This window comes from Suricata suricatta, chromosome 12, assembly GCF_006229205.1.
Source record: "Suricata suricatta isolate VVHF042 chromosome 12, meerkat_22Aug2017_6uvM2_HiC, whole genome shotgun sequence".
NCBI lineage: Eukaryota > Metazoa > Chordata > Mammalia > Carnivora > Herpestidae > Suricata > Suricata suricatta.
In genome coordinates, this window is record NC_043711.1 from 20,906,983 (window position 1) to 20,934,280 (window position 27,298).

At 40.0% G+C, this 27,298-nt stretch overlaps 1 protein-coding gene across 4 annotated transcripts in view; it reads right to left on the minus strand.

Annotated features, from left to right (window-relative positions):
- SFMBT1 (Scm like with four mbt domains 1) overlaps nucleotides 1-27,298 on the minus strand; it is a 130,011-nt gene that overhangs the window by 19,688 nt on the left and 83,025 nt on the right. For all 4 annotated transcript variants that reach the window (XM_029917612.1, XM_029917613.1, XM_029917614.1 and 1 more), the window contains 9 exons: nucleotides 24,762-25,002; nucleotides 15,342-15,430; nucleotides 12,908-13,154; nucleotides 12,183-12,277; nucleotides 11,579-11,680; nucleotides 9,971-10,121; nucleotides 7,423-7,505; nucleotides 3,368-3,494; nucleotides 2,243-2,356 (listed from right to left, as the gene is read on the minus strand). In XM_029917612.1, coding sequence (XP_029773472.1) covers nucleotides 2,243-2,356; nucleotides 3,368-3,494; nucleotides 7,423-7,505; nucleotides 9,971-10,121; nucleotides 11,579-11,680; nucleotides 12,183-12,277; nucleotides 12,908-13,154; nucleotides 15,342-15,430; nucleotides 24,762-25,002 — 1,249 coding nt within the window. The remainder of the gene's footprint in view (nucleotides 1-2,242; nucleotides 2,357-3,367; nucleotides 3,495-7,422; nucleotides 7,506-9,970; nucleotides 10,122-11,578; nucleotides 11,681-12,182; nucleotides 12,278-12,907; nucleotides 13,155-15,341; nucleotides 15,431-24,761; nucleotides 25,003-27,298) is intronic.

Genomic DNA, 27,298 nt, shown 5'->3' on the forward strand with positions numbered 1-27,298 from the left:
CAAATCATGGAAAGAGCCTAAATGTCCATCACCTGATGAGTGGATCAAGAAGATGTGGTATATATATACAATGGAGTATTACATGGCAATGAGAAAGAATGAAATATGGCCATTTGTAGGAAAGTGGATGGACCTTGAGGGTGTTATGCTAAGTGAAATGAGTCAGGCAGAGAAGGACAGATACCATATGTTTGTACTCATAGGTCTAACAGGAGAACAGGAAAAACCTAATGGAGGACCAGGGGGAGGGGAAGAGGGAAAGAGAGTTGGGGAGAGAGAGGGACGCAAAACCTGAGAGACTATTGAATAGTGAAAATGAACCAAGGGTTGAAGCGGGAGGAGGGAAAAGAGGTGGTGGTGATGGAGGAAGGCGCTTGTGGGGAAGAGCACTGGGTGTTGTATGGAACCAATCTGACAATAAACTATTTATAAAAAAGGTAAAACAAAACAAAACAAAACAAAACTCCTGTGTATCAAAGGACACTATCAAGAGAGTTAAATGGTAACCCATAGAATGGGAGAAAATATTGGCAAGTCACATATCTGATAAGGAAGGGATTAATATCTAGAATATGTAATGAAATCCTACAACTTAACAACAACAACAAAAACAATTAAAAAATGGGCAAAAGACATGAACAGACATTTCTCCGAAGAAGACATACCAATATCTAATAAGCACATGAAAAGATACTCAACGTTGCTGATGATTAGGGAAGTACAAATCAAGACCACAGTAAGATACCACCCTACACCCACCAGCACAGCTATTATAAAAAACAAACAAAAAATTTAGAAAGCAGCAAGAGTTGGGGAGAATGTGAAGAAAGCATAATCCTCATACACTGCTGGTGGGGACGTAAGATGGTGCAGCTGCTTCAGAAAACAGTCACAGTTCCTCAGAGTGTTAAACACAGAGTTATACTCGAGAAATGAAAACATATGTCCACATAAAAACCTGTACACAAACATTCACAGCTGCATTATTCATAATGACTTAAGAATGGAAAGAACCCAAATGTTCATCAACTGATGCCTGGATAAAGAAAATGTGGCCTATCACTACCATGGAATAGCATTAAAACATATAAAGGAACAAAGTACTGATAACACACCACCACGTGACTGAACTCTGAAAATATCATGCTGAGTAAAGAAAGCCAGTCACAAAGGATCACACATTGTACGGTTCCACAGGAAATGTCCAGACAGGGAAATCTATATAGTAGAAAACAGTAGAGAAGTAGCTACCAAGGGCTGGGGGGACAAAGAGGTGAGTGCCAGGGGCACAGGGTTTTTTTTTTTTTCTGAGATGATGAAAATGTTGTCAAATTTACTGTGGTGATAGTTGTACAACTCCATGAACATACTAAAAACCACTAAATAATAGGATCAAATTTTATGTTATATAAATGATATCTCAATAGAGCTGTTTTTAAAAGAGTGGGGGGTGCCTGAGTGGCTCAGTCAGTTAAGTGTCCTACTCTCGATTTCGCCTCAGGTTGTGATCTCGTGGTTTGTGGGTTTGAGCCCTGAGTTGGGTTCTGCATTGACAGCACAGAGTCTGCTTGGGATTCTGTCTCTCCCTTTCTCTCTGCCCCTCCTCTGCTTGGGTGTGCTCACACACTTTTGTGCGCTCTCTCTAGCTCTCTCTTGCTCTCTCGCTCTTGCTCTCAGTCTCGCTCTCTCTCTCAAAAATAAACAAACTTTATGGGGTGGGATGTCACTGTTAAGGTTAGGTTACTAAAACACCCTGGCTTCCACCTTCCTCAGCCTTGCTCTCTCCCCTGGCTGGTTGTGATGGAAGCCAGCTGCCCTGCTGTGGGCTCCCCTATGAAGAGGCCCACATGGCAAGAAACTGAGGGAAGCCAGGAAGGACCTGAGGCCCTCAGTCCAAAAGCCATGAGGAAGTGAATCTTGTTGACAATCATCTGAGTACACTGGGCAGCAGAGCCTCGCTGCCGTGAGTCCGGGGATGACTGGGGTCTTGGCTGCCACCCTGGCTGCAGGCTCATGCAGGATCTGGATCCAAAGCCCCCAGCGAAGCTGTGCCGGCATTCCTGACCCCCAGACACAGTTAAGATAATCCAGGCAGGTTGCAATAAGTGATTTCCTATGTATGAATAAACAACCAGAACACCACTTTGCTTTTCTCTGAAATGTCCAGCCTCGTCTTCATTGGTGGCAGCCACATGACAGATTATTTAGCAACCAACCCTTTGGCCCAGAAATAGACAGCTACCTCGTGCTCGGCGAGGGGCGCTGAGGGGATGGCCATTGGTTTCACACCAGCCCAAAGGAAATATATCCATGGATTCCACACTCACAATACATTCAGGTATAGGCTTCTTAGAACCTGTTTAGATTAAAAAAAAATTTTTAGACCATTAAATAGCTTTCTTCATACACTACTTCCTGGACAACATTACTGTTGCAATAACGCAGATGCAAAGTCTTTCGATAAGTTCCTTTTATACAGAAGTCATACTTTTTCATATGTGACAAACATTAAGGAAAAGAAGGTAAACTATTCTCTATGCACAGCTGTATAAAAATGAAAATGGGGAGTGAACACACAGAATGACTCTGAGTTACAGAACAGCAAATAAGCAACTGGAACTACCAGCAGTATCATTCAGATGGTGTTTGACAAACAGAGTCAATTCCATGAAATAACTGGGAAACAAAAGACCACAGTGGCAGCTCTACACAGTGAGAACACTGGTTCTGGTACTTGGGAACAAGCCAGGTAGACCAGTGGATTCCAAACAGGAAGTGAGGCTGCCAGCACGGGTTGCATACAAGTCTGTATTAAATACCGTCCTTGACATCTGCATTAAATGTCAAGCTTACAAACTGGAAACAGTAGGTACCCAGTCTGACCGTTTGGTAGCCAAACAAAAAAGAAACCCAGGCCATATTCAGTAACTGCAGCTGGGTGTCCCCAGCCACAAATCCGTCCAGTTATTGAATATTACTTTTATATGTCTTTTCTATTTTACATACTTTTTGGTTCTATTGGTTAGGGCAAACAAAATATTATCTCTTAAATAAGCTATGTGTGAATGCTCAAGCTCATATACTCTGTGACATCAAAACATATGCCAGTTGACTTATACTTTCCCTTCAAGAAAATAGGAGAATCTGCAGTGAAGGCTTCTTATTTACATTCATTTCCTAAAATTTGAAAATCAAGGACAGGAAGATAAGTTTTGAGCTAAGAATCTTGCATTACAAATTACAAGTCTCTGAGCAAGGCCCCTATTTATTAGCTAACTGATTAAGTCCAACCAGTCACATCACAGGGGTAAACAGGAAGGCTCAGAAGAGTGGGCCCAGGAAGGCTGCTCAGGGGTGTGGCACTTACCCTCCAGCTGGAGCCATACGTAGGAGCCTCTCACTGCAGTAATGGTGGCAACGCACACTTCTTCTGGGAGAAGAGGGTTCACTGCCTCGAGCTTCATATTCTCCTTAAATTCATGCTCAGTAATTGACTAGAAAACACATGAATCAAATCCAAACACATACTCAGTATTAACTCATGTGCTCATGTGAAAGACTTATTCCAAGTAATATTTAACCCTAGAGTCACACTTGAAGCTATAAATGTATTTTGCTTTGTTTCTTAAAGAAGCAAGGGACAAACGTCGGTCTCTCTTGGTGTTATAAGCCATATGGTCTCTAAGGTCAGGTATACCCATTTTACTGCTACCTGTGTGACCTCATTCAAGCTGTGGAACCTCTTTTTTTTTGTCAGAGTTTCGTCATCTATCAGATGACCTTGAGAACATTATCTCTCTGGGTTATTATCAGTTTTCAATAAAGTACCTAAGGCTCTGTGCCCTGAACCAACTGGCTCTCACCCACTGCTGGTTTGCTTCCCTCCCCCAAGGGCTCTATCACACAATCAGCTGCCTGATTCCTACTTCTGTGTACATCATAAAAGTCAGTCAGGATAATTTCCTTCTATGATGAATAGAAGGAAAATATACGTTTTGAAAATTTGCAGCTTCTGGGTCAAAATGGAGAATTGAACTTCCGTATTTGATTGTTCTCCTTCCCTTCTGACACACACTAAAACTAAAGCAGCGTTTTTGTTTTGTTTTATTTACGTAAGCCTACTAGGATGGATTTAACATGAGACAACAGCAACATTTTATAAGCTAAAATTTAGAACAGCATCTAGAACTAATTTGTTGAAAACATTTAAGAAGCACTGAGATCATGTCTCCACCGCCACGGGAACTGTCCCATTCCTCCCTGTGTATAAGATGAGATTTAGCATTCAGAGAGGTAGGACACAAGACTCCTGCACTAGAGGGCACAGGAACCTCTGAGGCCATGCAAACAGCACCCAAAACAGAGGTTTACATGTGGGATGCTGAAAGGCCCAGCCCTCACCTCTACCCTCCAGTCAGGGACTGGCGAAGACTTCCTATAGTAATATGACAAGCCCAGGAAAAAACACAAGAAGATATGTTAGGAGTCCCCAACAAATGGCCAGCCAGACGCCAACCTAAAGAGAACTTTAGGGTTGACAAGCCCCACCCGCATGCTCAGAACTTCCAATCAGCTTTATCTTTTTTTAGTCCCCCATTCTTAAATATGAGCAAACCACCAAGCATTACCAGACACCTAAAAATATGAAAGCTAGGGATCGAAATAGACAAAACAAGCAACGCGGAGAAAACTTCTTATGCAAGAAGAAAATTTCTCAAAAAGCAGGAGTAATTAACATCCCCTGAATGATAAGAAAAAAAGCTATCACATCCTTATAACAAGAGTAGTATGCTATTTAAAATAAATATTCAGAGAACAGAAATAGTTCTGGAAAATAAAAAGTGATACTAAAAATTAAAAACTCTAAATAAAGACTGAAAGATAAAGTTTAGGAAATCTTTCATCAAGCAAAGCAAAAAGACTAAGAAACAGAAAACAGGAGAAAAAGGTAAGAAAAGTAGAGTTTCTGATCCAGAGGGCTAATATACATATAAAAGAAATTCCAGAAAAAGAGAAGAGAGAAAATGAAAGGAAGGAAATCAAAGAAGAGATTCAAGATAACTTCCCAGCACAGAGGAACAAGTATCTACAGAGAATGTGCTCACTGAGAACCCAGCAAGGAATGAAGACAGGCCACTCCACGGCTTAGCTCTGAAACATGGTGACAAAGCAATTCTATAACCCCCCAAGGAGGGAGGGAATAAAAGGAGGTAATCTATCAAAGGTCAAGAATAAAGATAGGTGTCAATCTCGCATAGCTACACTGATAGAAAGGTAGAAAACAACTAAATGATGTTTTCAAAATTCTCAGGTACAGTAACTTCTGATCTAAATTCCACAATGAGCCAAACTATCAGTCAAGTTAATAGAAAGAAGTCCTTTTCAAACATGCAAAGTCTACAAAAATTTACCTCTCCTGCATTCCATTTCAGGAAGCTACTGGGAGATGGGCTCCATCCAAACAAGGGAATAAACCAAGGAAGAGGAAGTAGGCCATGAGACATATAAAACAGGAATCTCTAATCTTAAGAAAGGAGAGAGACAAATCCTTGGGTGACACTGACAGGCAGTTCCCAGAATTAAAATTCTATGGCAAGCCTAGCAAGCAACCTGTCTAAAGAAAGAGAAAGAATAAAGATTGCTAAGAGGGATGTGTCTCAGAAAAATCTTAGAAATGACAAAGTTCCAGGGCACCTGGGTGGCTCAGTTGGTTAAGCGTCCGACTTTGGCTCAGGCCATGATTTCGTGGTTTTTGAGTTTGAGTTTGAGCCCCATGCTGGGCTCTGTGCTGACAATTCAGAACCTTGCGCCTGCTTTGAATTCTGTGACTCCTTCATTCTCTGCTCCTCCCCTGCTCAAGCTCTGTCTCTGTCTCTCTCAAACATGAAAACAAAATTAAAAACAATAACAAAAAGAAATGACAAAGTTCCTACGGCAAAGGATCTAAAGGTCATGGACATGAGGAAAAGAGAACATGTCTAGAGAACATCTTGTATTTTAACCCTTCTACCCTAAAATACAAAGAAATAACTTTAACTAGAAAAAACATCCACAGGTCTAGCTGGGCCAAAGAGACTGGGAAATGCTACAGGACGGAGCACCTGGCTCTAAACATGAGGCCAGGACCCAGGCACAAATGCCCGTGCCCTTCATAGTCATCTCGGCCAGGGCCCGCCCCTGAGGTGATGGGGCCCAAAGCAACATGTGCTAATGGCAGAACTGGAGACGCCGGCACGAGGGGTCGCTTGCAGAGCCTTTTCTGGGTCCTCCCGGGCTCCTATGAGGGAGACCGCTGCTTTCCTCCACCACGCACCAACATACAACTTCAGCTGCTACTGAGAATAATACCTAGGAGTAACCGGAAAGGTGCCGCCAAAATGAGTGGCAAGACAAGGGTGAAAGGATGGGGGGAGAAGAGAAGTCACAAAATTGAGAAGAATGTTGCATTCACATGGTTTCAAAGTACCAGAGTTCTCCTTGTGCGAAAAATCCTAGGGTGTGGTGTTATGTCTACAGATAGATAGGGTGCATGTTAGGAAAAGACTCCAGGGAACCCTAGATGACAGTCCACATGCAAAGGGAAAGCCTTACCAAAAGATGAGCACAGGAATGCAGACTTACGCATCTTAAGGTAAAACAGACTGTTTCATCAAAAGATGACTCCCTGATTTAGATGACTTTCAATGACAGAGTCGGGTAGGGGAATTTCTGCATATATGTTTCCTCCACCCCTCAAATAAACTGTAAGTTTCATAAAGATGGGACAGGAGGGGGGGATGACAGATTTCCTGATGTCACTGACTTTGTAGAAACAGAAGCTACAACTAGCAATAGGAATGGAGAAAATTAAGCCATGAAAAACAAGGCAATTATTAATTTGAGGATAAATAAAAAAGAGAAAACCATAAAATCTGTAGTGCTCAGCTGTGAATAATACCTGAATATATATCATAGTGTAAACAATCAATTCAGATTTAACCAAAAATTGTAGGTAGAAAGAGGTGGGAAAGACAGAGGAGAAAGGTAATACAAAACAGCTAAGTGTTCATTTACCGTAACATACACATGTCTAAAATTAATGACTCATAAGATGGCAGCATACTATTTTGAAAATGATTTAAGTATAGGTATCAGAACAAGAGTGAGAACAACGTGAGCAAATACTCCCGGGAAGGGAGACCATGCAAAGGGAGAGGGCAGGGACCTATCGTTTTATGCTGTAAGTATTTTTTTTTTAACACATATTTTTATTTTATTATGGCAAAAGCAAAAACGCCACCTTCCCCACAACAACAACTGGTAAACTTTATCCCCAAAATAACTATGCTGTAAGATTTTTACTGCTATTTGTCATTGTAAACCATATGCATGTAATATTTTCACAGAAGTATTTTTAGGCGACGAGGGGAGTGGGGTCCTCACCGGGGGGAAGCACCTCTGCGGAGCAGCTTCGGCACCACACTGTTTGAGGTAGTCAGCCCAGTCAAAGTCCTGGCCCGGGAAGCCTAGGCAAGAACACGAGAGCAAAGATTCACACCACACACGCCTGCCCGGCACCCCCCCACGACTTCTCATTGGCTAATGTGAGGACTCCGCTCTTCTTAGGGAGGAGGAAGGACACTCAAAAGTGCTGCTGATGCTTTAAAACAGAGCAACTTCAGTCAAACTATAGCAATACAATAAAATTCTTTGAATTAATTTTTTAAAATTTGTTTTCATGTTTGTTTATTTTGAGAAAGATGAGCGAGAGAGAGACAGAGAGACAGAGAGAGAGAGAGAGAGAGAGAGAGAGAGAGAGGGAGGGAGGGAGGGAGGGGCAGGGAGGGGCAGAGAGAGAAGGAGAGAGAGAATCCCAAGCAGACTTCTTGGTGTCAGCACAGCGCCCTGTGTGGGGCTCCATCTCATGAACCGTGAGATCATGACCTAAGCTGAAATCAAGAGCAGAAGGCTTAACAAATTGAGCCACCCAGGCACCCCTCTTTGAATAGACTTTTAAACTTTCAAGTTTCAAACTAGGCATTTGTTTTCAATAGTATTTTGTATGATTAGCTGCTGGCAGTTTACCAAAAGAATTTAAGACAGTTATGACTGGATTTGTTTTGTACTAATAAATCCAGTCTTACTATCCATTCTATTCCAACTTGGGCTCTAAAGGAAGGGACAGCAAATTACCCTTTTTCTCTCATGATGCTATGTCCTTACACATCTTAGCCACTCCTAACATAAAGATTGCATGTTCTACAGAATCGCAACACCATCTTGAAACCTGAATCATGAATTCATTTCAGAAGAAAAAAGTTGAGCTTAACTGCATGCTTAAGTCCACTATGGTTCTTGGTAGAAGCCTCTCAGACCTGATGCCCTGGCAACACTGTCTGCTCAGTTACCCGCCGTTTTGGACCGGCTGAGCTGAGCACACAGCAGGTACCATACCACACCACCCTTTAGCCACGTGGCCCTGCAGTCCCTCCTCTGCCCAACTCACACTGGCACCATGCTCCCCTCTGCATCCACCTCTATTCCTCACAGCAAACTAGCTGCCATTTTCAGTTAGATAATCCGCTACGTTCCCCCTCCCTACAGAGGCAGGTGAGTTGTCTGTAACAAAGCCGAAAGCTCCAGTATCTTTAATAATTGTTTTTTCCTTTTCACACAAAGGCAGCAGGTAAGATAAATAACTTGGAATGTCCAGAGTCTTCCAGCAAAGCAAGAACCTCCTCCTGTAGGCATGTCCCCCTCTGCCCCCACCACCAGGCAGGCGTGCCCACTGTCCGTTCACTGATGAGAGAACCTGGGAGGCCCCATCACTGTTCCATCTACTTGCTCCTTGAAAGAACCATCATACTCACTTTTGTCTTCCCAGTGACAGACAAGCCCAATACCTGGCTCATAACAAACACTCCATAAGTGTTTTTTGGATAAATGAAGGCTGAATAAACAGCAAAAGGTTCTGAGTTTATGACTCTCCTGTTAACGCAAAAGAGCAATTTCAGCCCAGTGCTCCAGGACTTACTGTTTAAGAAGTGAAGCTGTATTCACCAAAAGCCTACTAACAAAGGATACACAGACTTCCAATCAAGTAATCTGACGTGCTAATAGAAAAAGAGGATAAACCTTTAACATGTCTGGATACTCTATGCTAGAATTAATAAAAATTTCAGTCAAACTCAACGAAGTCATATTTAAGAGCACTGATTACAGGATCAAAGATACTTTGCAAAGTTGCAAACACCAGGAAAATGAGTGCTGGTTTCCTTCCTACAGCCTCTCGGAGTCCTACTCTAAATCATAAACCTCCCTCTCCAGTCTGAAGAGCCTCACTGCAAGGGGATGCCCAGAACCTAAAAGTCCTCTGATACCTGCCTCCTACCTCCCAGTTCTGGTTTGGAGGCCTCTCCTCCTCTGCCAGCTCCCTGTGTGTCCTACTCTCACACTCCTCTGTGCTCTCACCCCACATGCAGGAGGGGCCAATCAGGAACCTGCACGGGACCCCAGGTGTTATGAATGTATATTTGTCAAGGTAGGTGGACAGAACATACTGACTTAATCATTTTAGCTTAACTTATAACTTGCAAATATGTAAATACATATCTGCTTCATCAATGCCTTATTTAAAACTCTTAATGGGTAACTTTTTTTATATACTGGCTTATAGCAGTCAGAAACTCACTGAAATTGTGACAAACCAACAAAAAGCAAATTAATTACCTGCTATTCATGTAGGATTTTACGGTCACTCATCAATATTTCATTATTGATGAAATTATTGATTATGGAATCAAGGCCTTCATTTATACGTGTTTTGGGACCCAAAAATGTTAAGGACAAGCTGGGGCATGAGGGGAGGGAAGGAGGGAGGGAAGAAGAGAGAAAGAGAGAGAGACATGAAAGATCCAGGTAATGTCATCTGATAAATGCCATTTCAAAAAGAAGCCCCTGGTGGACAATTCAGAAAAGAACAGCTACAAACCGGGAGGGGGGCTGATATGTAAACCATTCTTCAGACTCCACTGCACGGGGAAGAGACCGGGACTGTCCGCATGACACACAAAACATCGCCGTGCATGATTCTCTGGGCGCAGATCATCCATTTCCACCAGAAAGTACTTCTCATCAAACACCTGCACATACAATTGAACAGACAACACAGACAAATGGTTTTATGTGTATGTATACACACACACATATGTGTGTCATTCCTCGGCATAGACAAACATGTTACAAAACTTCATAGCCACGGTGGGTATGAATAACACTAAGTACTCAGTAAATGTTACCTCTGTGTCAGCACTGGAATTTTTTTTTTTTTAATGTTTATTCATTTTCGAGAGAGAGAAAGACAGAGCTTGAGCGGGGAAGGGGCAGAGAGAGGGAGACACAGAATCCGAAGCAGAATCCAGGCTCTGAGATGCCAGCACAGACCCAACGAGGGGCTAGAACCCCACGAACTGTGAGACTGTGATCTGAGCCGACTAAGCCACCCAGGCACCCCCAGGCACTGTTTTAATTAAATGCTTTCCACACATCAATTCAGTTTTACTCTTCCTTACAACTTAATAAGGTAGATACCATTATCAACCTCATTTTGCAGATAAGGAAGCTGGATTTAAAAAGAAGTTAAATAACTTGCCCCATTTTGCCCAGCAAAGAAGAGCAGAACCTGAGCTCAAATCTAAGTACCTGCTAAGCGCCAAACAAAATTCAGTTTAGGTTTAATGAGGAGTCGGCCACACTTGAATATTAGATTTTTGGATCTTAGCCGAGATTCAAATGCCTAAAAGGTTTTATTAACCTTCTCTGGCTCCTGGCTACCCCACAGCCCTCTAGACCCCAGACAGGGCCTTCTGACCCCACTGTAGGTTGAGAATCCCTTCCTGTTCTAAAAATAATCTTCTACTAAATAAAAACAATTTAAATCTCAACCAATCGGACAGTTCAGCATCCAAGCAACTTCTGCTCTAGTCATGCCAGTCTTCTGGTTCTACTCTGGGTAAATGGGCTTCTGCTCTAGTCCTGAACCAACCCCTTCTCTTGGGCCTCAGTTCCAGTAACTGAGTACCCCAGGCCTGACAACCTGCCCAGCTCTTGTGGTTACTCTCAACCAGAGCCTCACTTCAGTCAGCCTTCCGAAAGACTGAGATCTGAGTCTGAACTCCACTCCGGAGCAGATCTCATGACATGGACCACCTGCTCCCCCAACGTCCCCTCACCCAGTGAGCCATGCACCTGGGTGGACGCCGACACTGATGCCTGTGCCCACACCTCTGAGACACTGCAAGCTGCCTGCCACGTGAAGCCCCCTCTAGTATACAGCAAGGCCTCCTCCCAAGACCAGGCCGCACAAGTCTGGCACCAGAGCTTTGGTTGGCTGGGGCTGGGGTAATCGGGCCCAGAAGAAGGAATGGGACACAGAGACCTGGATGGTACAAATATAGAATGTGCACAGAAGTCATTCTAGCCTTCCAGCTTAGGAAAAACATGGCCCAGATCATCAGAGCCTGAAGATCAAAATGCTACCACTTTCCTAAACCAGTCACCCTGGCAGGAATTCTTACCAGGAGGGCTGCCCCCATTTTACCTTAACAACTGTAGCAGGAGAGATCCCAAAAGGAGACCAGGGGTCCACAGCTTCCAATTTCATATTTACAGAGAAGGAATGAGTGCTAATCACTTGTTTATCCTGAAATGCAAACACCAAGCGGGAATAAAACTATAGTATTTCACAGTAATTTTATACTCATATATAGCAGAATACTACTCTTAATTAATTAAAATAACATAATTGTCCAACTTCTGGTAAATAATTTAATCCTATAATTTTCTTTCCTGGAAGAAATTATTCAGAAAAAACATTATTCAAAAAAACGTATTCAAAAAAAAAGAAGCATAGGAAGTACTCCCACTCTCTCTATCTGGCACACAAAAGCCATCTGGAGGAAAACAAGTTTATTTTATAACAACTGGGGCTCTGTAGTTACAAGTGGAAAAGACAAGACTCAAATGCGTTAAGAGAACTCTGGGAGAAAACCTAAACTAACTTTAGAAGAAAAACAGGATGCCCACCACCCCAGCCTTTAAACCCTTTCCTCCTCCAAGCATCGCAGCACACTCATGGACCTGGGGTTCCTGGGCCCTACCCCACTGTGAAAAGCAAGTACTATCCACGGTGTTTCTGTTCTTACCTTAAATAAGTACGATGGCAATGGCTCTTCCTCCTCCTCTTTCACTTTGGCCAGGATCTCCTGCCATTCGGCTTCATTCTTTAGATGCTGGATGGCTTTAGTAAAACAAGACAGGATGTTTTAAATGAGGATAACTTACACACTTTATAACTGTTCTGAAAGCACTTGCATAAACAAAAAAAGTCACTTTTTACGGAGAAAAGAAATGGCTCCAGCCCACTTAAACCATCTTCATTCAAAGAATCTGCCTCTTAACTTCAGTACTTTGTCTCCTCTATTCAGAGCCTGGGTAGCAAGTCTGGTGAAAATACCTACAGGGAGATTATAAGGATTGCTGTAGGCCACAAAATAACAGAACATCCAAACTTGCTTTAAACAGTACCTCCTGTTTTGATATCACTGTTATTTCTTTTAATCACTTTAATTCACTTTGAACCAAGACCTATCCTACTCCTATACTATCTAAATACTACCTAGAGCATTTTTCTTCAATTTTGGTAAGGGCGCAGTAGGAGCTGGGGCAGGAGTCCACGAGCACATCAGTATGTGTGGCAAATTACTAAATTAATAAACCGAAAAAAACAATAAGCACTTACTGCATATACATTTTTTGCAATCTCTCCATTACATAATATATAGAAGAATGCATTTTTCAGTCTTATGTTATAAAAACATACTATAACCATAATGTAACAGTTAAGGAAAAATGTTCTATGACTCTTCACCTAATGGAGGCTGAAGCTCATATCCCTGTTGAGCAGCCCAACCAACGTGATGAAGAAATGGATCCAAGTAATACAACCAATAGTCAAAACTGTCAGAACTTTCCAGTCCTTCATAGCGCAGCTTCAGCCTTCCTCCGATGTTTTCTACCACAGTAACGATCCAAGTGCTCAGCGACTCCTGGAAAGCTTGACACTCTAGCCTGGAGCCTGGGGCAATGAGATCTAAAGGGTTCCTCCCGTGACGGAGCTGTGGGTACAGACGTAAAATGATTAAGAGAAGTTAACACAGTATTTTTTAAAAGTCAAGTTTTAAATGATCTCAAATGAGCCTTTATAGTTTTATCCACTCAAAGCTATGTCACTGAATGACCTAATATCATACACATCTCTATAGTATTATTTTTGATGGTATGAAATGTTTGTCTTACAGAAAATCTTACTTACAATGCAATGAAACTATTCTAACAGATCTCTAAAATTATGTTATATAGTTTCATCTAGTAAGAATTTTTAAAATATCACCGTTACTCAGTCTGATTATAAAAGCAAATGTGACCACCATTAAACAAAAGAATCAAACAAGACACAAGTCAAAATCCCCCATAGTCTCACCTCTAAGAAAGAATCACAATAAGCACTTTGGCACCCACTCTGACACTGGGTTTTCTACACACGAGCCAATATCTACCTGTGTCTGTCTCTCTATCTTGTATTTTTTGAACAATGGGAGCACTGTATACTCTTTTTCAATTTGTGTTTGTTACTGAATACACCACAACTATCTTTCTATTATAGTACATATAAATCCTCTTCATTGTTTATACTGTTTTATTGATATTCTGTGTTATAAGCGGAAAGTAATTTATCCACTTTTCTACCAATGGCATTTCAGTTTCTGATTTTTACTCACAACAACATTCCTATGAACACAGTGTTTTGATTATGCTGCTAAAAAGAAAACGTTTAATTTTCACTCTAGAAATATATTAAAAGCTACAATAAACAATAAAAAAGAATGCTGATTCCAATATCATCACTTAGCTATTTCTTAATATTCAAACTTACTTCTTTTTCCCTAATAAGAACTGGTCTGTGACAGTGCTCACATATACATATGTATGCAAAAGAACATACAAACAAATGGAGGAACACATTCACATCTAAATATTAGGATGTCAGAATAATGGTCAGTGTAGAGTTGGGTATCTATTAATTCATTGATGATTCCATTCATGCATTAAAATTTTACTATTTATTTAGTATATGTGCCAGGCCCTAGCTAAGCATAATGAAATGAATCTCAGTATAAAATATAAAGATCAGCCGGAAACAGAGTATTCACCAATTGAGGTTTTAAAGGGGAATGTGAATAGATCATGTCTAATAGAATTAGACCTAAGAGTCAAAACTATAAAACACTTAGGAGAAAACATAAGAGTAAATCTTTGTGACCTTGCATTTAACAAAGTCTTCTTAGATATGACACCACAAACATAAGCAACAGCAACAAAACAGATAAACTGGACTACATCAAAATAAATTTTTGTGCCACAAACAGTATCATCAAGAAAGTGAAAAGACAATCCACAAAATATCTGGAAATCATACATCCGATCTGGATTTGTTATCAGATATAAGGAATTCTTACAATTCTGTAATAAGAAAATTCAATTTAAAAACAGGCAAAGACATTTTCTCTAAAAAGATATACAAATGGCAAATAGTACAGAAAAAGATGCTCGACATCATTAGTCATTAGGAAAACGGGAATCCAAAATTGGATGCCACCTCATACTCACTAGCATGGATATAACCAAAAGAGAATAACAAGTGTTGGCAAAGATGTAGAGAAACTGGAACATTTGTACATTGCATTTCACATATGCCACAAAGCAAGTAACTAGTAGGACAGAAAGCAACAAAATATAACTCAGAAATGTCATAACCAATAAACTGATTTCACAAAAACAAGAAATCTGTACTATATTCACCAACAAGCTCAAAAGCTACCCTAATTTAAAAGGTCTGTTGAAAGCAGGTAGGTGGTAAGGACACAAAAGGTCCAGGGTCTTCTGAGTGAAAAACAAGGGGTCTCAAATCAGCTGGGGTGGGAGTTACAAACTGCTGAAATAGAATCAACACCTGCTCAGTTCCAGAGAGCCCCAAAGGGCCACATTTTCTGACTTTATGAAAGATTCTGGAAAACTAGATTTATATGTGTTAGCAACTAATTCAGAACATTTTAGGCACTAAGTAAGGCACCAGTTGGCAACTTCTGAAGGTAAGTTTATACCCTGCAATACCCATTGTTTATGTCTGCAGTAACAATGCTCATTTGCTTTAGAGTGCTAAACAAGCAACCGATTTTAAGGTTCCCTGGACAAGAAATATCACTGAAGATGAGAAGGGTTCTTCTACAAGCAGCAATACTCACGCCCTCTAGCAGGGGAACAGGAGGACTGCATGCCCCGATCAGGGTCTGCCGCAGAAACTCCTCCCAGTCAGACACCTTGTCTCTGATGCCTAGACGAGGGGATAAACGAGTGATTACTCATGTCAGCTACAGAACACAGAGAAACCACACCTAATACAGAGAAGTTAAACCAGTGAAAATGGTTTCAAGATGCATTTGTACTTTTAATATCTGAGTCCAACATATTACTTCTTTCAGAGCTTAAAAATAAGCCCCCGCTAGATAGAGCTACTTCTTAAGTTTAGTAAGAGGCATATACAAAACAAAAGAGAATGCAGTAACAGCGGCCTAATTTTATCCAAAAGGTAACTACTTTATTTTTTTATTTATTTTGAGAGAGAGAGAGAAAGAGAGAATCCCAAGCAGGCTCTGTACTCTCAGCACAGAGCCCAGGCAGGGCTTGATCTCACCAACTATGAGATCATTACCTAAGCCAAAATCAAGAGTCAGACACTTAACCAACTAAGCCACTCAGATGCCCCACTACTTTATTTTTTATGATGGGAATTCTCACATATATATAAAAGTAGAGAAAATAGTATAATGAATCTTCAGGTACCTTAGCTTCAACAACTGTCACTTCATGGTCAATCTTTCCATCCAGACCAGGAGTTGTTAGCAAACAACAACCTTTGGGCTAACTTTGGCCTACTGTCTATTTTTGTAAATAAAGTTTAACTGGAACACACCCATGCTCACTTGTTCACACATCATCTGTGGCTGCTTTCATACCACAAAGGTAGATACCTGTGACAGGGATCACATCGCCTACAAAGCCTAAAATATTTACTGTCTGGACCCTTACAGATATTCTGCCAATCCCTGATCTATACCTTCACACCATCTACCCCACCCAACCACAGATTACTTAGCGTTCAATTCCTGATATAGTTGTATCATATAATATCATATAATTTCATCCAATATAATCTCAGTATTTATTTTGAGTGAGAGACCAAGAGAGTGAGCAAGCAAGCATGAGCTAGGGAGATGGGCGGGGGTGGGGGGAGAGGGAGGGAGAGAGAGAGAGAGAGAGAGAGAGAGAGAGAGAGAGGGAGAGGGAGAGGGGGAGGGAGAGGGGGGGAGAGAGAGAGAGAGAGAGAGAGAGAGAGAGAATTGTAAACAGGCTTCACATTCAGCCCAGAGTCTGACACAGGGCTTCATCCCATGATCCTGGGATCATGACCTTAGCTAAAATCAAGAGTCAGATGCTCGGGTACTTGGGTGGCTCAGTCAGGTAAGCGTCCAACTCATGATGCCAGCTCAGATTTTGCAGTAGTAGGATCAAGCCCCATGCTGGCTCTGCGCTGGGTGTGGAGCCTGCTTGGGATCCTGTCTCTGCCCCTTCCCTGCTCTCTCTCACATGCACACACGCTCGCTCGCTCGCTCTCTCTCTCTCTCTCTCTCTCTCTCAAAATAAATAAACTTAAAAAGGGTTGGACACTCAACTGAGCCACCCAGGAAACCCCTCAGTATGTATTTCTAAAAAAAAAAAAAAAAAACCACTTTTTATATAAGCACAATATCACACCTTTAAAAATTAATAGTAATTCTTTAATATCAAATATCTAGTCCTTGTTCAAATACTCCCAAATGTCTCAAAAATAGTTTTTTCCAATTTGCTTGGCCAAATCTGGATCCCAATGAGATGCATGTACTGAAAATGGTTGATTTATTTATTGTGCTGAAGTCTCTTTTAATGTATATGTTCCTTCTCCCCTCCATCTCCCACTCTCTCTCTTTCTAGCAGCATATTTGTTGAAAAACAGCCTTTAGTCTGTTTAGCATTTTTCTGAATCTGCTTTTACTGGTAGCCTCCCTGTGGGTGGTAAGCGGTTGTTCCACTGTCCTCTGTATTCTGTATCAATCAGTGTTTACAGCTACAGCCTTGATCAAATTCAGATTTGACTCATTCAGGGCAAGTCAAGAACGGTTCATAAGCGGAGTTGTTATCTTCCATCACTTCTGTCAAGAAGCAGATTCAGTCTGGTTGTCTCTCCTTTTGTGGTGTTAGCAGCTTTAAATGGTCACTACATAGATACACTGATTCGTTAGGGGCTAAAAATGGTGATTTTCCCATCATCCCTTTTTTGTTTACTAACCGAAAATATTCTATAAAGAAAAATTTCTCTTCTTCAACTACTTCATTACCTTGAGTTATACAGTTCACAGGGAAAAAAGCAGGATATATATTCGATTCTCTTTATTTTTCCCTGTATTTACCAGCTTTCGAAATCATCAGCGGCTTCTCTAGCATCCTCCAAAGGTGATCAAGGTGATTTTGTTTAAACATCTCGCTAGAAAATTACAGACTAAAGCACATACGATACATTTCAGGTTACCACAGCTGATGCTCACACCGTCCTTCCTTTAACCAGAGACGGTCTCTTTTGGGAAGACCCTAGGAAATAGTCCTTGACATCTTTCTTTCTTTTGGTGTGAATGGTGTCCCAGGCTCCGCTTGTACCCTTCCTGCCCCAGTGCAAGAACTGGCTCCTTCTCCAAGGACTTTGAATTTATTCGTGTGAAAATGGTATTTAGAGATCATAATTAGGGTACTTAGAGGGCTCATTTTTAAAAAATATTCTTTATACTAAGTTTGTGTTTCTAGTTCTTTTCAGTATCTAGAACTAAGATCTTTTTTATTTTTTATTTTTTTCTTTTATAGTTTATTGTCAAGTTGGTTTCCATGTAATACCCAGTGCTCATCCTAACAAGTGCCCTCCTCTATGCCCATCACCCCCCTTTCCCTCCCCCCTCCCTCATCAGCCCTCAGTTTGTTCTCTGTATTCAATAGTCTCTCATGGTTTACCTCCCTCCCTCTCCCCAAATAACTTCCCCCTTCCCCTCCCCCATGGTCCTCTGTGAGTTTCTCCTGTTACACTTATGAGTGAAAACAATACGGTATCTGTCCTTCTCTGCCTGATTTATTTCACTTAGCATGACACCCTTGAGCTCCATCCACGTTACTACAAATGGCCAGATTTCATTCTTTCTCATTGCCATGTGGCATTCCATTGTATATATATATATACTACATCTTGATCCATTCATCAGTTGATGGGATATTTAGGCTCTTTCCATGATTTGGCTATTGTAGAAAGTGCTGCTATGAACATTGGGGTAAGTGTGCCCCTATGCATTAGCACTTCTGCATCTCTTAGGTAAATCCCTAGCAGTGCTATTGCTGGGTCCTAGGGGAGTTCTATTGATAGTTTTTTGAGGAACTTCCACACTGTTTTCCAGAGTGTCTGCACCAGTTTACATTCCCACCAACAGTGTAGGAGGGTGCCCGTTTCTCCACATCCTTGCCAGCATCTATAGTCTCTTGATTTGTTCATTTTAGTCACTCTGACTGGTGTGAGGTGGTATCTCAGTGTGGTTTTGATTTATATTTCCCTGATGATGAGTGACATTGAGAATCGTTTCATGTGTCTGTTGGCCAGAAAGATCTTTTTTAAAAACATATATCACATGAGAAGTCCATATGGATACTTCCAATACAAATTCATGAAGACATTGTTTCTACTTAACGTCATATATCTAAGCTCTGTTTCCTTTCTCTCCTGCTGAAAACTCTCATTCTTAATTACACATTTCATTATGACTTTTTCCCACAATACCCAAATATTATTTCAAAATAATATCAGCTATGCAACCAACAATGATTACTAAAAACAGCTTACTTTTGTTGTTGTTGTTACGTTATCCCTATTAGGAATATACCTTTAAATTACTATATTTGAAAGCCAATGAAATAGTTCTCTGAGAGGTCACTTTACAACCTCTGTACAGTTACATTTCTCTGCTTTTTTTTTTAGAAATTTCTTTGAAATTTGTTTTATAGTTATACAAAATACTTACATAGTTCAAAATTCAAATTTATAAAATAGATGCATTCAGAAAATCTAGCTTCTATCTCTGTCCCCACTTCATTATATTTCCTTGTTTCCCCAAAGATAACTTCTTAAAATGATTTATCCTGGGGCACCTGGATGGCTCAGTCGGTTAAGTGTCCGACTTTGGCTCAGGTCATGATCTCACAGGTCGTGGGTTCGAGCCCTGCGTCAGGCTCTGTGCTGACAGCTAACTCAGAGCTGGAGCCTATCTTCAGATTCTGTGTCTCCTTTTCTCTCTGACCCTCCCCTGCTCATGCTGTCTCTCTCCCAAAACTAAATGAAAACATTTAAAAAAATGATTTATCCTTTTATTTTAAAAAATGAACATCACATACACATATTCGTATGTTTTCCCCATCCTTCATTTCTGGGGGCACCTGGGTGGCTCAGTCAGGTAAGCATCTGATGTTGGCTCAGGTCATGATCTCACAGTTTGCAGGTTCAAGCCCTGCATTAGGCTCTGTGCCGACAGCTCAGAACCTGGAGCCTGCTTCAGATTCTGTGTCTCCCTCTCCCTTTGCCCCTCCCCCATTCACGCTCTGTCTCTCTCAAAAATAAATAAACATTAAAAATTTAGAAAAGGGGCACCTGGGTGGCTCAGTTGGTTACGCTTTTGACTTCAGCTCAGGTCATGATCTCACTGTTCATGGGTTCAAGCCCCGCATTGGGCTCTGTGCTGACAGCTTGGAACCTGCTTCAGATTCTGTCTTCCCCTCTCTCTCTGCCCCTCCCATGCTCATGCTCTCTCATAATAAATAAAATGTTAAAAATTAAAAAGAATTTAGAAAAAAATTAACTTCACCTATACATACTCATATGTTCTCCCCCTCCTTCATTTCTACACACATTTTCTCTTTTCATAAAACAAGATATCCTGGAGAACACTCCTCACCTGTATGTAGATGGTCCCCATTTCTTTTTACCATGCATGCAGCTGTTATCATTGTAAAGTATCCTTTTGTCTCTTCTAATGCTTTCTAATCTGAATTCAACTTTTGTGAAATACCAAGACTGATACTCCTACTTTCTTTTCTATTTGATTTGGTTTTATATATCTTTGTCCATCCTTGTATTTTAAACCATTCAGAATCTTTCCAGTTATGTATGTCTCCTACAAATAGCACAGAAGTGGGTTTTTGCTGTTGGGCCAACCTGAACTGTCTTTTTATTTTAATAAAAGAGTAAGCCCATTAACATTTATGGATATTAACAGGTATGGCCTCAATTCTGTCATACTGCCAAATATCATATAAATTATTGATATGTGAGGGCGCCCAGGTGGCTCAGTCTGTTGAGAGTCCGCCTTCAGTCCAGGTCAAGATCCTGCACTTCATGGGTTTGAACCCCCCCTTGGGCTCTGTGCTGATGGCTCAGAGCCTGGAACCTGCTTCAGATTCTGTGTCTCCCTCTCTCTCTGCTCCCCCCTCAACACACAGTCTGTCTCTCTGTGTCCCCAAAATAAACATTTAAAAAAATTATTGGTATGTATTGTCCATATTCTTTCACTATGTGATCTATTTTATTTGAATATATACTTTTTCTTTTTAAGATTTATCTTTTGGCATTTAGAAAGGTTTGTGTTTTTATTCTCCTAGTTCCCTTTATACTAATACCTTTATATAACACTTTAGCTCTCTGTTGTGGACTATTTCCTATTTCTTTTTCTGATAAACAGTAGTAACATTAGCCAAAGCTTCTTTTGTCTCCTCTTCTTCACCATCTCATTTCAGGCAATAGCCTTTTATTCTCAATTAACATTTATAAGGTGATTAGTTAAAAAAATAAAAGGCAACTAGTTAAATTACTCAGCAATAAAGCTGTTTTTTTTTTAAAGGCAGTGAGTGAATGAGCTTTACCGCCATGCACATGCCCTCCCTACCCTGCCGCCCCACATTTTTATAGTGACACTGTGTCTACACTGTCAGAGTGTGTAACTCTTATGTACTGCACTCTCCTTCATACCCTTCATTTAGTTCCAAGTTCTATAGCTACATATATACTTAATGTTTCATTAACAGTTCTTGTGCTGATGTTTCTTCATTCACTGGGTTTTCTAAATGTCAGTCTCCAGTGGATGTCTTAGGAAGGGCTCAAAGGAACCTGAATCCTCACATCTTCATAACAGTGTGCATAGGGCCTCGATACCTTAAGTTCAGTGTGATGAGATGTAAAACCCTTGTCTCATAGATTCTTTTACTGAATTTCTTAACTATGTTACCCAACTATCTTTAATCAAAAAGCACTATTGTCAATTAGTCTGATGACAATCTTGTTTTCCTTCCTTTTTAAGAAATTTAGACTTTTTGCCTAAGATTATTTTTTACTTTGAAGTCCAAGTGTTACTAGAACACATCTGATGTAACTGTTCTCACTGAATTTTCCCATGTACATAGTGAGTCCCTTCTAGATGTATTTCAAATCCTATTTTATTTCAGTAAAGTTTTCTTGAATTGCAGTTTATAATATCTTATTGTTTCTCTGTTGCAATTTTCTTTAGGGACTTTACCCCATCTTTCTTCTTTCCTCATTTCTTTTTTATTTTACAATTTTTCTTCCTTTTCATCTTCTATTTCTCTTCAGATATTATCCATAGTAAATTTGCTGCTGTGTTCATTTTAACTTAGTCTTCATTTCTAATATTTTTAAAATTTCTAGTTCTTGCCTAACTTATACTCTTTTCTTTTCAAATCTTCCTTTTCTCCAATCATCTCATTTCCAAATTTTTATAAATTTTATTCATACTTTTTCTCACTGCTTCTATCATTGTTGCTACTTTCTTTTAGCTTGTTTTGAAATGTTTTTATGTGACATAGTGTTCATCTCTTTTGTGATTAATGTTTCTCCAGAAGTATTTTATTCCATCCTTCTCTCTCTCATTATAATAACCTTGCTTCAACTAAAATCATTTAAATGAGATGAATTTTCCTAAATTCAAGATGAGATGGCGGGCCAGGTAGCTTCATGTCTCTAGAGCTTCCTTACATTGTTTTTTATACAAAACATTTAAAAATATGACAGCTAGAAGCCCACAGATCCTCAAGAACCCTAACACCTAAATAGTCATTTAAAAATTTTTAAATATTTATTTTTGAGAGAGAGAGAGAGAGAGAACGAGCATGACCATGGGTAGGCTGGGTTAGCACATGCTAACATGGGTTAGCACAGAGCCAGATGCAGGGCTCGAACCTATGAACCATGAGATCATGACCTGAGCTGAAGTTAGATGCTTAACCAACTGAGCCACCCAGGCGCCCCCTAAATATTCATTTCAAAATACCATTCTTCACGAAAGGAAACTAGGACTTCTTGGAGAAATGATTGTCTTGGAGCTGATTTCAGGGCTGAGGCAGAGAAAAGCTTCTTGAACTAAAACATAAGAAACTACTCAAAGAATGAATGATGGGAAGGAACATAACAAAGGACACATTAGTGGCAGCTTAAATGAGTGCCCACTTGCCAAATCTAATGTCAGCATCAAGATAAATAATGACAGTAAAGGCTCATAACTCACTGAGTAAAATAATAATGAGTCTACACTCACACTCACACACACACACACACACACACACACACACACACACACACATTAAGTATACGCATGTAAATGGGGAAAAAGGAAAGCTCTTTCTCTTGCAGAAAGCCAATTATGAAATGCAGACAGAATTAGAAAATACATTAGAGTAATAACTGTTTCAGATAAAAATGATCAATTAATGCTAAGTACAGTAGGTAACAGCTTGAAAAGCAATGAGATATTTACATTACCTCAAAGAATCTTCCTATAAGGTACTTATTAATTAAAAACCAAAATGTAATTTTATGGTGGAAAAACCTGACATACACCAAATTAATCAAGTGATGAAAGTTGATGTATCACCAGTTCCAAAACAAACCAACAGTATGTGTCTCCTAACAATGAGTGATGCCCTAGAGGACACAGTGTCACTTTTGCAGGTTTCCTACCAAAAGTGCACAATCTGAGTCCAAGGAAACATCAGAGAAACCCAATGTGGGACATTCCAAAAGACTAACTGGCTTCCACTCTTCAACACTAAGAAAGACAAAGAAAGGTTAAGAAAAGTAAGAAGACATGACAATCAAATGCAGTGTGTGATCCTGGACTGAATCCTGGACCAGGAAAAGAAATAAGGCCTAATCAACATTATTGGGGGAAATTGTCCCGTAACTTTCAAAAATGTCAAAGTCACAAAAGACAAAGTCTGAGAAACATCTAGATTAAAGGAATCTTATGAGACATGACAACTGAATACAACACATGATCTGGGATTTCCTTTTCCTATAAAAACACTGTGGGTAAAAACTGAATAAGATACACAAATTATAGTATTAAATCAAAGTTAATTTCCTTATTTTATTTTACTGTACTAATGAATGTCCTTGGTTTTTTAAAAATTTTTTTGTTAGATGATATAATCTTTTTTTTTTTTTTTTAAAGAGAGAGTGTATGCAAGTGGGAGAGGGGCAGAGGGGGAGAGAAAGAAAATTTCAAACAGACTCCAAGCTCAGTGCAGAGCCAGAGGCAGAGCTTGATCCCACAACCCTGGGATAATGACGTAAGCTGAAATTGAGAGTTGGACACTCAACTGACTGAGCCACCCCGGTGCCCCTGCCCTTATTTTTATAAGAACATTAAAAGTATGAGTAAAAGGGCATCATGTCTATAACTGACTTTCAAATGATTCATTAAAAAATCCACTCTTCAACACTAAGAAAGACAAAGAAAGGTTAAGAAAAGTAAGAAGACATGACAATCAAATGCAGTGTGTGATCCTGGACTGAATCCTGGAGGGAGAAGGAAGGACAATGTAAGTTTGGTAAAATGTCAACATTTAGGAAAACTTGGTAAAAAGTTTCTAAGAATTTTCTATACTATTTTTGCAACTTTTCTGTAAATCTAAAATTATATCAAAATCAGAAAAGAAAAACATATAAGCGCTGGTATTTTCTTGAAGCATGAAGCTTCTCTTCCCTTTCTCTACCTTTACAGGACTCTCCTCCTCCTTTTGCCCTATTGTCTGTGTCCTGCTTAATTTGGATTCTACTCCCAGGAAGGCTGTTTCCTGGAGAGGAACTTCAGTTGACTCATTTTAAGAGTTCATAGGTCGCAGACAACCTAGGGGTGAGAAGAGGGAGGACAATAAACTCAGAAGACCTCGAGCATCAACAGCACAGCAATTTGGCCCAACGTACTTAAGACAAACAGACCTATAAGTCCCAGAGTCAGAGAGCCTCCTGCATGGTCTTCCAGGATGATAACCACTGACACTCCCAGTGAGTATCAGAAAAACCCAATGCTTAATGAAGCCCAGAAAATAATTTTTAAAGATAGGGAAATGTGCATTATTCCTTAAAATATTTTTATTCAAAATGCTAACCCAAAAATTTAGACAAAGCTATGAAAACCTCAAGGGCATAGCCACGGCAGCACCATATCATGTCTTGATAACAAGCATCTTATTACCTTCCGGGGCTTCAAGGGTCTTCTTGTTCTGCTTGCACCACCCAATGGGGTAGAGGCCGGCCTTCCTGATGTCACACCAGAAGTCTGCTCTCCGGTCCTCACCATAGCCATCGTAGCGGAGCAGCAGCAACTGCTCACAGGTAGTAATGATCGTGGCAACCCAGTAGGTTTCAGGGTCTGTTTTCACAGCCACCTCCAGCTTCATCCCAGGAGCAAATCCATTTTGCAAGCGTGTGTCCACCTAAGTAGGGAAATTTTATAAACCACCAGATAAGTATCTTAAATGAGTATTTCTTTTGCCAACATTCTTTTTTTTTTTTAATGTTTGTTTATTTATTTTGAGGGTGGGGAGGGGCAGAGAGAGGGAGATAGAGAAAGAATCCCAAGCAGGCTCCTCACTGACAGCACGGATCCAAATGCAGAGCTCAATCCAACAAACCATGAGATCATGACCTGAGCCAAAATCCAGAGTCAGCCGCTTAACCAACTGAGCCACCCAGGTGCCCTCCAACATCCTTTTTTAAGACTTACAATTCTAAAGCACTAAATGCAATAAAGCCTTCTCAAGGGAAACCTGAGAAATTCCAATTCTACCTCACAGGAGTGATCAAAATAAAACAAGGAATAGCAATGCTGCTCTGTTCCCGCTGACTCCAAAGGAATTTTAATAGAACTCAATATGTTCACCAAAGCAGTCTACTATGATTACAGAAAATGTTTTATATTAAGTACATAAATCACTAAATGTTCACTATTTTAATAGCCTTCAATACATTATGTTTTCAAGAGTGATTTCTAGATCATTCCAAAAATTTTTAATGATGCTAGAAAACGAGAAAGACAAAATAAGCTATGATGATAATAAATTAGTATAATATGTACCATATGTACCATATGTTTCAGTTTCCCTGAAACAGTCTGTGTTTATACCTGTTACCCTTGAAGGATATTCAATAGTGGCCCATTTCTGTCTCAAAGTATCCTGATATAGATGATAAATTATATGGCCACAAAGGCATGGGTGAACTACTTCATGTATATACTAAGATTAAAGTACATACATATATTGTGAGAGATGAGAGCCAGGTTTCTCACTGTGGGAAAAAGAAGTACAAACAAGGAAAGGGTGGGCTAGAAAGAAACTTGTGTGGAACTGGAGTCAGCAGTATCAGAACGAAGTCACAATGACAGAAAACAGTACAGGTGTGTATGTATGTGTGTGCAAATACCTCTCCCACCTCGGTGAACTGACAGGGACTGAGAGTAATGATGCTCATCAGCAATAAGCAAATTCAGTGTACAAATCTTGATTTATAAATGCTATCCTCCAATAAAAAGAACAAGGACTCCATGGAGAAATAAGTGATCCCAATTTTGGGGTAGACAAAACACAGTAAGAGCCTGGAATTATCTTGTGATATCAGAAAATAAGGAAATGCTCCAAAAATGATGAAGGCAATTGTAAAGGACATGGGAGCCAACCAGAAGAATCCCCCAATGGTCACATTAGGGATAATTTGAGCAATAAAGTAAATAATAAGATTAATGGATTATAATCCACAGATTTAAATAGTATCCCACACTGTAAGCCACACTATAAAAAATAACAGAAAAGACGGGATAGATCCTTAGGATAGAAGACCAATTAATATAGAGAAAAATGATAGAAATAGAAAACCACCATTAGAAAAAACACAGAAATAAACACTGCAGGCAAGAATCATGGATCAGTGCAAAAATGACTATGATATTCACATAATCTCAAAGGTTCTCCTATAAAATTCTTACCAATTATAAAGGGGAAAGCAGTAACATTGCTGTGAAGTACTATGGCAGACACCATCTTACCTAACTGATCAAAGTTAACATCACAGGTTCTAAAACATCAATCATACAACAAGAAAAGCACAATATTGTCTCTATGAAATTCTTCTCAAATCTGCATTAACTCAAGCTAATCATGAGTTATCCAAATTGAGAAATTCCACAAGATAACTGATATATGCTCTTCAAAATGTCTAGGCCATAAAAAAAAGAAGGAATAAGGAACTATTAAACACCATGGGAGACTGTAGACTGACAAATAAATGCAACCCAGCAATCACAAACACTGGAAAGACAGGCAGGGAGGGAAAGTCCTACCTCCTGTACAAAAACCCCTGCCCTTCCCATCAGCTGCCCTGTTGTACTCCTCACTGTGTTAGAATCACACAGTAGGAGTGTTGTTCTGTATGGGCTTTTCTCCAGCCCAACACTGCTTATGGATTCATTCATGTTACATTTAACAGTCTATTTCTTTTCACCATATAAATATTCCACTATACAAATATGATGCAATGTATCCATTCTAACTCTACAAACAGTAGGCACTATGCAAAGTTTGCAGCTTTGAAAGACCATAAATAATAGTGTCATGATAATACAAATATTTTTGTGTCTCTGGTGCATACATACATGGAATCTGATAACAGATATGGCCAAACCATTTCCAAAGTGGCTGCACCAATTTACTCTCCCAGTAGTATAAAAAATCCTTT